General features: G+C 32.4%; 1 protein-coding gene and 1 long non-coding RNA gene across 2 annotated transcripts; both read right to left on the bottom strand.

The window, feature by feature from the left end:
* Positions 1-1927: 1927 nt before the first annotated feature.
* On the bottom strand, positions 1928-3364 carry LOC125211251 (uncharacterized). Its single transcript, XR_016136384.1, has 3 exons — positions 3220-3364; positions 2975-3130; positions 1928-2239 (listed from the first exon to the last, which is right to left on the bottom strand). It is a non-coding gene; the product is annotated as an uncharacterized LOC125211251 (long non-coding RNA).
* A 1960-nt stretch (positions 3365-5324) lies between these two features.
* On the bottom strand, positions 5325-12068 carry LOC125215418 (putative late blight resistance protein homolog R1A-10). The gene is made up of 3 exons (XM_048116825.2): positions 11572-12068; positions 5760-7995; positions 5325-5631 (listed from the first exon to the last, which is right to left on the bottom strand). Exons 1-2 carry the CDS (start codon positions 11986-11988, stop codon positions 5773-5775), a joined length of 2640 nt encoding a protein of 879 aa, XP_047972782.1. The 5' UTR covers positions 11989-12068; the 3' UTR covers positions 5325-5631; positions 5760-5772.
* Positions 12069-12392: the final 324 nt, after the last annotated feature.

Here is a 12392-nt window from a genome sequence, read left to right as displayed (position 1 = left end):
ACCATTATTTAATTATTTTATTTTAAAAAACCTTGTTGAGGGGTATTTTAGGAAATCAATTTATTAACCCTCCTAAAATAAAATACGTGTTTCATCTCTCCCTCAAATCTTCGATCTCGGTTTTCTTCAATCTTCGTCGATCTCCATCGATTTTCATCGATCTTCTTCCTGTAATCTACTTAAATCTTCATTTATCTCCATCGCCGGACAATTTTGCTTCCTCAATTCACGATCGTTTTGCAATTTCATCAATCCACGATCTGCATCGCCGGACAATCGCGATCTTCATCAAATTCTCGATCGATTTGGAGGTGCGGAGGAGCGATTAGGAGAAGCGTTGTGGCGGAAACGGAGGCTTCATCAGATCAGCCGGAACGGTCCTCTTGCGGGTGATCTTTCGGTAGAGGACGACGGATACAAATATAAGCGCCAGCGCCGCCGCCGCGGCGAGCAGCGGCATGAGAAGGCGGTGGTGCGGCAACGGCAGCATTGTCGTGAATCTGGATACAATCGGATAGAAGCAAAAAAGAGTATATAGAGGTTGTCGACAGAGACTAGTGAGAGAAGAAAGATGGCATTGTGTTTTTCACAGAGAAGGGGGTGGTGAAGCAGCTCATATTTTGTCATTGAAGATTGTGAACGGATTGGTGCAATTGGAGTTCGCAGCTCATATTTGCGAACTGGATCTTCTACATAATGAACCAAATTATAAATATAATGAAGTAAAAAGTATTCGGTGCTTGTTAGGTTTGACATTGTAAACATGGATCAAACAAGTAAAGGGATCATGTCACATAGTTGTATGTTGTGTGTAGTAGGGTGATAAAGATTTTTAGTCATGTAATTTAGATTTATACCTTGGTTCCATCATCCTTTGGCTCATTATCTATATGCGATCTCACATTTGATCCATGTTGAACAACACATAGTGTATTCAAATCCTGATATTGATTTAGAAAATGATTCATTACAAGGACAAGCTATTTCATTGTTTGAGCTGTATACTTCTGAAAATTCTGATTTTACCTTCTCCATTATATTAGCTTTTAAGTTTTCCATAAGACCTGCGTCAACACTGAAGTTTGATGACGATGTAACATCTGCCATTTGTACATGAAGACCCTGCCATTAGTATTATATAAAAAAATAGTTCATTCAGTAAGATAGTTACTTCATCATACTGAAATATTACTTCAAACAGAGTCTATAAAAGGCAAGGTAAAAATTAGTTCATTCAGTACGATAGTTACTTCATCATGCTGAAATATTACTTCAAACAGAGTTAATAAAAGACAAGGTAAAAGATAGTTCATTCAGTACGATAGTTACTTCATTATACTTAAATATTACTTCAAACAGAGTTAATAAATAGTGCATTCAGTACGATAGTTACTTCATCATACTGAAATATTACTTCAAACAGAGTTAATAAAAGCCAAGGTAAAAAATAGTTCATTCAGTACGATAGTTACTTCATCATACTGAAATATTACTTCAAACAAAATTAATAAAAGGCAAGGTAAAAAATAGTTCATTCAGTACGATAGTTACTTTATCATACTGAAATATTACTTCAAACATAGTTAATAAAAGACAAGGTAAAAGATAGTTCATTCAGTACGATAGTTACTTCATTATACGGAAATATTACTTCAAACAGAGTTAATAAATAGTGCATTCAGTACGATAGTTACTTCATCATACTGAAATATTACTTCAAACAGAGTTAATAAAAGCCAAGGTAAAAAATTGTTCATTCAGTACGATAGTTACTTCATCATACTGAAATATTACTTCAAACAGAGTTAATAAAAGGCAAGGTAAAAAATAGTTCATTCAGTACGATAGTTACTTCATCATACTGAAATATTACTTCAAACAGAGTTAATAAAAGGGAAGGTAAAAACCGTTTAAACAATATGTGAAAGTTGTAAACCAAATCATCCTCACTATATAAACCCCATAACCAATACAAACTCTCCATTACAAAGAAAAAAAGGAAAAAACACAAACTTGTCCAATACAAGAAATCATCCAAAATTGACACACAAGCACATCTCAATCGGCTGAGCCGTGATTCTGGGCACCACCCATTTGTTAGGCGTGGGAACGGACTGCACAAATGTCCTCATCAGCATGTTACCATGACTCAACTACATCTCCCGAAACTCTTTATCTCGCTCCTCAAATTTGATTTCTCACCCAACTGTGAGTTAGAGGACCCCACTGTTTTCTTCACCTATATACAAGAAACACATAACAACAATTCAACATTTGAAACATAGTTTATGTCACATCATTAAAATAGTTCGGAACTTCATGATTTAGGTTCTTTAGTTCATTAAAGGTATAATTCACAACTAAATGTACATACAAAATAGGTCAGTTTATATTACTTCATTCCATGAGGTTATTACTTCATCAAATAGCTGAATTGGTTCATTCAACTGTTATTTCTTCATAAAATATGCATACAACACAGTTACTTCATCCTCTGAATACTACTTCATCAAATAGGTTAGTTAGTTCATTCAATGTTTTTTTCTAGCAAAATATGCATACAACACATTTAATAAAATTTATACGAACATCAGACGAACTTTCCTTTGCGATTTGATCTCCAAATTATGAAGTAATAAATCACATTAAGAAGATGCATATTAGTTTTTGCCACATATTTCAAATGATTCAAGCACCAAACTCATAGCCTCATCAAATGAAGTAGCCTTGTGAAATGAAGTAACATCCTCATGAAATGGACTAAATCGATTTACACAGCCACATTTTTTTATACCTTTTCTACCAAATATCAAAAGTATTGTGAAGTAATCGATTTACATTACTTCAGTACGTGAGGTTATAACTTCATCAAATAGGTTAAGTTGTTCATACAGTACAGTTAACAAATTCATAAAACACAGCTAACTTCATTCTATGAATTTACTACTTCATAACAACTTATCACTTCATTTACCTTTTGGTGGAGGGATTTGACTTGCAATATTTGCTTCCGACCGACCAGTAGAGAAACTTTCCTCAGGATTTGCTTTCTCGACCAGTTGTGATTTGTCCATCGGCCTATGAGTATATTTGAAGCTTATGTTGACCTTCCTCGGCTCTACTTGATAAACTTATAAGACAAAAATCATAAACCAATTTACAAATAGATGAAGTAAATTAAACTTTTGAACTATGCAAAGCTTCAAAACAGTGTATTACCTGATGCAGTAGAGTTGAGTGTTTGAGTCATTTTTGAATCGTCATCGGATTTGAACTCGTTGGCTGTAGATGTTGAACTCGGCGACTCGAGATGCTGAATCGTTGGTACAATCGATTTCAACTGTCATGAAGATGTTGAATCGATTACTGAGATGAAGTTGTTGAATCGATTTCAGTTGATGATGAATCGATTGGAGTGAGATGAATCGATTTGGAGATTTGGAGAAGAAGAAGTAGCGCAGGAGCAGAGGCGGGAATATGAAATGAGTAAAATTTTTAGGATGGGTTTAACCCTAAATTTTTTATCTCCAATGCGAAAGGACCTAAATACCCCCGCGTTGAAGTAAATTATTTATATAATGAACTACGAAAAATAACCCTTAATGATCTAATCTCATCCATCAAATTTAAGATCTAAGGGCCCAAATTTGGTCTCTAGTTCGGTCTTTAAGAGTGGATTTGTGGATAATGGGACTCTATATATATATATATATATATATAGAGTCCCATTATCCACAAATCCACTCTTAAAGACCGAACCACCGAACCCTACCAAATTAGGGCTTTTAGATCTAGTTTTTTATGGATGAGATTCACAAATTTATAAATTATTTTCTCCTTCATCACTAGTCTATTTTTATTCATCCGAAGGTAAATAAGTCATACTAACATGTTACGAAGATTTAATTTCGTTCCAGAATATATTACTTCATTCTAGTAGGTTTTTACTTCATTCCAGTAGGTTTTTACTTCATTCCAGTACGTAAATGTGGTTTCGCCGTCGCGTGTCGTTCTCTCTCTCTACAATATCTATCACCAACGCTATGGCGCTAATCTGGTTTAATAAACACATGGAATAATGTAATAAATTGTTGGAATGAAGTATGTGTAGAAGCATTTGAAGTACAACATGAAGTAATAAACCTATATAATGAAGTAAAATGGGCTTGTAATGAAGCCGAAAAAATTTTCACAGCAACACATCTCATCAAAAAAACTAGATCTAATGGCCCAGATTTGATCTCTAGTTCGGTCTTTAAAATTGGTTCGACATTGATCACAACTCTATATATATATATATATATATATATATAAAACAAACTAAAAACATAATTACAACACTTCAAAGATGAAATTGAAGATAAATTATTGCTATTTAAGAAATAAGAAATTGTGATTAAGACGAAGGATTATATTTGGAGAATAATTGTGTAAAAATATAGCAAATTTGGTCAATAATTATAGAGAATAAAAAATTATGAATTTTTTTATATTTTTATTTATTTTTTAAATACAATATTTTAAAGATAAATAAATACTAAGAAAAATAATTAAACATTTCGTACAATCTCATTGATGCATGCATGATGAAAGAAAGAGAGAAACCAAGTGGTCTCATGTCCTAACTTTGTCGATCTCAAGTTAAGGAGAAGGAGACCTTCATTCATTTTCATTTACTTTATAATTTGATATGAAGGAGATATACTATGGCCCCAATATACATGGTCTAAAGTCTAAAAAAATAATAAAATTTAAGAGATTGTGAAATGACATATTTGCAATTTGACTTTCAAATTGCATTTTATTAGAATGTTGGTTTTATTTTTATCGGAGTATATTAGTTGCTAATGCTTATTTTTAATGATTTAACATGATTATGCCAGAAATTACACACGGTTATTTTTTATTATATAAATCATTATTTAAATTATGTGAATTAAATTTTTTTACTTATTTTTCTTTTTAAATTTTTACTGATAAATAAAATTAATATTCATATCAAATTTAAAACAAAGTAAGCATTAAAGGATTTTAAAAAGTCCATCCTTAAGAGAATAATAAGAAAATTTTAAAAATTGGGGGAAATTATAGAAAATTTCAAAGTTTGGGCAAAATTTTCGAAAGCCTCTGAAGTTCGTGCATTTATAGAAAAATTACATACTACTTATATTCAAACACCGTCGTTTTAAAACTCATCGCTTTTTTTAACGGTGGCACTTTCGACGATCCAGTGCGCTTTAGTTTAAAGAAAAATAATTTCTGAGGACATATTAAACTAACAAAGTTCACTATTTAAGTTCAAAAATAAATGTATGGAGAAAAACTACAAAATTATGTAAGTTCATTTCTGTACAAAAGTTTGAAATCAATGATCTGGTGAACTACTACCATAATTTCAGAAAATGCAACTATATAATGTACTTGCGGCGCAGCATACATTATCTGATGATTCTGAACATTATTATCACAACCATTTAAGTTCTTTTGTCAGTTTAGGATAAAGAAACGAATCAAGTGCAGCGTATTCACTCAACAAAACAAAATACTTCAACATGTGCAACATTTTGCTAACAGAGCAAATTAAAATGCACTGTCGCATTTATTCAAGAAAGCCAAACAATTTTGCAAGCCCTGCAAACATCAACATATAATTTAACTAGAATCTAGACTAAATGTGATAATAAATTTTAAACTAATTATCAATAAAAAAAATTTATATTCAATAGACATAAGTATTTAGCATCCGAAAGATAAGTTACCTGTTGAGATTGATCAATCAGTAGGAGGGAAAATGGAAAACTTGAATACAGAGCCTTCTGCCTTCTTCTTCGTCTCGTTTATTTTCTTCGCGGATGCAGCTGCAGATTTACAGACGTACAACTCCAGCATGTGCAGGCTTGCTACCTCAGCAAGCCCGATCGGGATTGCAAGAAGCTTCTCACAGTTCTTGAGCACAAGGCCTCTAAGTCTAGGGAAATGATATGATGATGCCTCCCAAATAGTTAAATCCGTCTCTTCAATTCGCAAGAATTCAAGGCAACGAAAACCTCCATCAGTTGCCTTCCAGTCAGCGCCCGCAAACGCCTTCTCTTTCAGCTTGAGCACCTCGAGATTCTCCAGCAAGCCGAGGGTAGACATCCAGCTCCAACTCAGGGATGTCGCGACTAACGTAAGGCTCTTGAGCTTAGATGGGAACTGATAGTGCTGAGGAAGGCCGCGCAGTTGGCCTTCTGAAATCGGCCTAGGATGTACATCGTTCACCAGCTTCAACTTTTCAAGATATTTCATTTTCCCCAAACTATCAAAGGATCCAGTGTTTCCTTCCACAAGCAGGGCTAGTTTCCCGCGAATGCCTAATTTCTTCAAATTGCATGCTCGTTCGAAAAGCTCAGGTGTGCAGCTCCCTACAGAAATCGTGCCTAGTGTTTGGAGCTCCGCGCCATTTTTGCTATCTTTACTTAGCTTTGGCAAGATAGCTGACGCATTTGTCTTGAAATGCCTTAATTGTGTCAACTTCCATATATCTGCTTTCACTTCAAGAGTGCGATGCGTTGTGTCGATTATAAGAGTCTGCGTGTTCCAAAGCGAGCCGAACTTGGAAGGGAGAGTTGACAGATCCAAAGACAAGGAAATGTACCTTGAATGGATTAACTGGTACATCTGGCTACTGATTTTGGTGAGCCGTATTGGCTTGACTTCTAAAACTCTGAGCAATTTGAAAGCTGAGAACATGTGTGGAATGTCCTCCGCCGGTAAGATGAATTCATCTTTGGAAAAACAAGCAAATGTGCGAACACGAGGACCAAAAGGTTTCGAAGCGAGGAATTGCAAGCAATTGAAATGAATAGAAAGACGGCGATACTTATCCAAGTCGGAAACAGGAGGTGAAAAGCCTCCATTTTTGGACTTGATTTCCTGGAGAAAGTTTTCATTTGCATTGCTGGCTTCAGTTCTGCAGAAATCGCGCAAGGCATCATGAATCCGGCATGTTTTAACCTTACCATTAGGTTTAACCTTCTCAACAGTCACCAAGTTTCTGTTGATAAGATCCTGCAAATACGTCTCCCCACACTCCTCCAAGCTAAGATCATTGTTCTGTTGTATGAATCCTTCTCCAATCCACATGAAGATCAACTTTGACACTGAAATTTCGTAGTCTTCAGGAAACAGCCCCAGATAGAGAAAACACGCGCGCAAGTGGTAAGGCAACCTGTCATAACTCAACAATATGAACTTCTTCATGCGATCTGCAGGGTCATTCTCGTTGAGATATGAGCTTACGCGCGTGGATACATCTTCCCATGCTTTTCTCGTTTCACTTAAGTCAGAGGCTGAATATTTTGCCGCGAGGATGCCTCCAATGACAACTATTGCTAGAGGAAGCCCTTTACAATCTCTTGCGATGCGTTGGCCGATATTTTCCAACTCCTTAGTAGGGCAGTCTAACTTGCGAAGCGCCTCTAACCGGAGCAGCTCCCAACTTTCTTCTTGCGTGAAGAAGCGCAACTTCATGATAGGATTAGGCGAACTAGCATATCTGCCAACATCTTCAATACGACTAGTGATCAAAACCTTCCCCTTTGTGTTGTTTTCTGGCATGGCAACGCGGAGTCTGTCCCAATCAGGCTGAGTCCAGACATCATCGAAAACGATCAGGAAACTTGCATCCGCAAGATATCCAGCAACTAGTCCGGCTATCTTCATGTCATCTAGTTGACGGATTTCGTCGGTTATTGTGGTGAACTCTTTGAGAATAGCTAGAAAGATATCCTTGTCTGAGAACTCTTGAGAAACAGGAAGCCATATACGAACGGGGAACTTGAAGATTATTTCGGGATCGTTGAAAGCCTTCCATGCCAGCGTTGTCTTGCCTAGTCCAAACATACCAATCAGGGAAACCACATCAAAGTCGTTTTTTTCGTTAGTCAGACGTGATATTAGTTCTTCAGTTACATCTTTGAATCCTACCACATCTTTCTGTCTGGGTGGTCGAGGCTGTATGAAAAGATGAAATTCAGTAAGTCAATGCATTGATTTGTCAACTTGGAAGAATTCACCGAAACTTTTCGCTGTGACTATCGTAGTATTCTTAAAACGAAAGAACGGGTCATTACAAAACTATATACCCGACTTATCATATCGAAAAAATATCAAAAATACACAAAAACCATAATACCAGACTCATCACATTGAAAAAATATCAAAAATATTGAATTTTTGATATTTCGGTACAATATGATACCTTCCCAGAATATTTCGGTATGTTTACCATATGAAATCTCATATGTCGGGCATACCGAAGTTTCAGTATATATCATAATTTATGGTATATTATGTATATACTGACATCAATATATACGTAAAAATAGTAAGTATGTACCACTAAAAATGATCTAATTTTCTTTTATGTTTGTCCAACAAAGATGACTGATCACTTATTTTGAAAAAGGTAGTGATAAATTAACAAAAATTGTATGTACAAAGTTGGACATTTTAGGTATTTTACTTACAAAATAAAATTATAATTATTAACTAATTTGCTGTATTACGTGATTACCCTCCTATAATAATTTAGGAAAGCGTTTTCCTTCATCAACGTTTATATATTTAGGAATTGATTTACTACATAATCAATGGCATAGTTTGTAATCAATAATGTTGAATCGATCTATTCAATTAGGTAGATAATATTGGTTGCATAATTTCTTCTTCCATTAACAACAAAAAGGATATTTCCTCATTCCATTTACTCTAAATTTAAATTCTCCAATACAAACTAAATTATCTTTTAAATTAACTTCTGCATTTCATTATTTTATCATTAAATCAATTTTACAATTCTGAGTTATAAAAATGACTACCTATATATATATATATATACATAAGTACTTTTTTAATATTATCATCCAACAAAATAATAAATAATAATAATCATTTACATCCAATCATTTCATTATTAAATCATCTTTAAATATCTAAGTTATAACGACTATAAATATATGCAACTGAAATCTTATTGTTATCATCTAACTAAATAATCATAGTCGTTCACGCCCATATATTTATTAATAAATAATCTTTAAAATTCAAAAATATAAAATTGACTATTATAATAATTTCTTAGTGTATCATCCAAAGAAACAATTATAGTCATCCACATCCGATTATTTTATTAATATATAATTCTTAAAATCTTAAGTTATAAATGACTACATACATATTTAATTATTTTCTTAGCGTTTTCATCCAATTAAATACAAAATAATAATAGTCATTCGCATCCAATTATTTCATTATTAAATCATCTTAAAAATCATAAGTCCATAAAAGCAACATCATGTGTATATAATTAATTTATTAGTGTTATCATCGAACTAAATAATCGTAGTCATTCCATCCAAATATTTTATTAATAAACAATCTTTAAAATTCCAAACTATAAAAACAACTACATGTGTATATAATAATTTCTTAGTATTGTCATCCAAAGAAATATTATAGTCATTCACATCCAATTATTTTATTATTAAATAATTCTTAAAATTATAAATTACAAAAATGATTACACGCATATATGATTAATTTCTTAGTGTTATCCTCCAATGAAATAAAAAAATAGTAATGTCCATTCGCATCCAATTATTTTATTATTAACTCATCTTTACAATTCTAAGTTACCAAAACGATTATATACGCATATAATTACAAAATAATTATAACCGTTCGTATCCAATTATTTTATTATTAAACTATCTTTAAATTCTAAGTTATAAAAACGATCAATATATAATTAAAATCTTAGAGTTATCATAGTCGTTCGAATCCAATTATTTTATTTAATTCTTAAAATTCTATATTATAAAATGAGTATATGCATGCACACTTAATTTCGTAATACTAACATTACACAAAATAAATATTGGCATTTGCAAACATTTGTAGTCTTTATTATATTATTCCTATAAATTAGAATTAACATTATTATAGTAATGTAATAGCACAAGTCATGTTGGAGACTTGGAGTCTGGGATACCCATTTTCTCTTTTTAACTTGTCTAGTACAATACTATTTTTTCCGTTTAAATTTACATACGAAATTAATTTAAATTAAAATTAACAATGTTTTCATTTGTTTGCTTTTTATTATATTCTTATCATTTTGTTAATTTTAATGTTAACAAGTGGGAAATTATTTATTTTATGTTTCGTTCTTTTCATAAATTTATAATAAAAAAAGTAATTTTTTTTTTTGGTTTTTTCATAAATTTCTGTAAAAAATTAATTTATAATTATTGAATAATAATATTTACATTTAATTTTAAAGTTGTTTGAGTGCAATCTAAGAATAAGAAACAATTAGAATTTTGAAGCTAATATGATTCCACGCTAAATAAAAACACCAAATACATAGGATTAAAATGGTCGAGAAAACCTAATGCATTTATTTTCATATTTTTTGTTGCTAGTGATCTTCCTTATTTTCAAATTTTCCATATATAGTCTAATGTAATTTAAGAGTGATTTAACTTTACAAATATAACAAAAGGGTAATTATGTGAAGAAATAATAGTTAATAAGAAAATCGGTTTAAATAAAAACCGGTTTAAAAAGAAGTGGCATTTTGTATGTACAATTTTTGTTAATTTATCTTTACTCTTTGGAAAATAATTAAAATGTTCAACTAGTTTTTTCTCTCTCTTTTTTTATATCTCTCTTTCATTTTTAAACACTCAACAATTTTTTCTCTTGTTTACTTTATTCATATTTTCTACTTTATCACAATCAACAATCTTTTCTCTTAATGGTTAAACACCTTAAAAATAAGAGTATATAAAATAATGTGTCTTCACATAAAAATATGTACTTTTGGAAAGGCACGACACGAGGTTTACTGTCAAAATGGTAAAATATGAGAGAGAGATACAAAAGAAAAAGTAATTGAAATATTGTCAGTAGAGAATGAAGTCTACCTCATAAAAAAGAAAAATTTACTAATAATGAAAGATAACTATTTTTATGGGACGGCGCAGTAGAACAATATCATGGAATTGATGTACTGAAATCCGGTGTGCCATAAAATTCCGATATACCTAATTTCAGTATAACTTACCGAAGATACTGCATGGTATCGATATTAAAATTGATTATTTTTTAACTTTGCTATACCAAATTCTATTATACCAAAAAATTTAATAAAATAAAGGTATATTTTTATTTACAAAACGAACTAATCGAATTTTGAATTTTACAAAAACTATAAAACTAAAAATGTTAATAACAATTTTTATAAGAGTAATGTTCACATGTATACTCCATTGTTTTCTAAAAATAGAAACTCTTTCATTCTTGATCGTTTCAAAAATAGAAACTTTTCATTTTAGGAAATGGATTCCACGATCCACTAATACGAAAACTACTTTTTGTCTCGTCTCTCTTACTTTACCAATCTTCTCTTTCATCTATTTTATTTTATCAATTTTGCATTAAAACTCTTATCGTTATCAAAGTTTCAATTTTTAAGAAACGGAGGGACATAAATAACACTATATGGGTAAAAATGGTGAAGCTTACCTCAGGTTTTCCATCGTCATCGTCGTCGTGGTGGACACTGTGATTGGCGAAGTCAATCCTGGCCTTCTCGACCTTGGTTCTGACCTCCTCCACTTTTCCTCCGATTTCATGGAGATCGACGGACGACTTCCAGAATTTTAAGAAGGGAGTGGTGGCCTTCTTCTCCATGGCCTTAATAATGAAGGCGTCGATCACATCTTCGGCCTCATAAACTACATCGCGGATGTTCCTGAGCAGCACTTTGGTCTGGTCATCCTTCCTCCGCTTCCTCGACGAGTCCTTGAGGAACGCGTTCAAGAGACGCAGATCCGTCTCCAGGCTCTGGATCTGCTTCTTCGTGCCGGTGATGAGATGAGAGTGGTAAACCAACAGATCCTTCAGATTGTTCAACAAGAACTCTACTGCAGCATCTGCCATCTCTCTCTCTCTATGTTTGCAGAACCTGTGAAATAATGGTGCAACTTTGGTTTATATTTTGCAGGAAATTATGAAAGTCTTGTGATAGCTTATGCAAGTAGTTGGTGAAGTATCCTTTTCAATCCAGCTTGTGTAAATAAATTATTCAATTACAACCACAAATTATGTTGTACTATTATACAACCTCCGTACCAATAAATATTTAAATATTTGATTTTTAGTAAGAGATTTTATGCAGTGTTGTTTTGTGAGTTAATGAAAAGACAGTAAAGTAAGAAAAAATAGAGATGGTATTGTTCACATTTTAGGAAAAATTTCATTTGTAATTGGATAAACTTAAAAAAGAAAATATTTAATTTTTAATGGGATAGAGGGAATATAAGTATGCAGAAACTGAATGATGC

The sequence above is a fragment of the Salvia hispanica genome, chromosome 3, assembly GCF_029641045.1.
Source record: "Salvia hispanica isolate PSC_SH4W2 chromosome 3, Shi_PSC_v1, whole genome shotgun sequence".
Taxonomy (NCBI): Eukaryota; Viridiplantae; Streptophyta; class Magnoliopsida; order Lamiales; family Lamiaceae; genus Salvia; species Salvia hispanica.
This window is presented reverse-complemented; position numbering and strand designations above follow the sequence as displayed.

Excerpts from the sequence above, each read along its gene's own strand:
- LOC125215418 (XM_048116825.2), bottom strand. The coding sequence starts at position 11,988 with ATGGCAGATGCTGCAGTAGAGTTCTTGTTGAACAATCTGAAGGATCTG. Across the intron at positions 7,996-11,571 it reads ATGACGATGGAAAACCTGAG|CCTCGACCACCCAGACAGAA; the intron begins GTAAGCTTCACC and ends CTTTTCATACAG.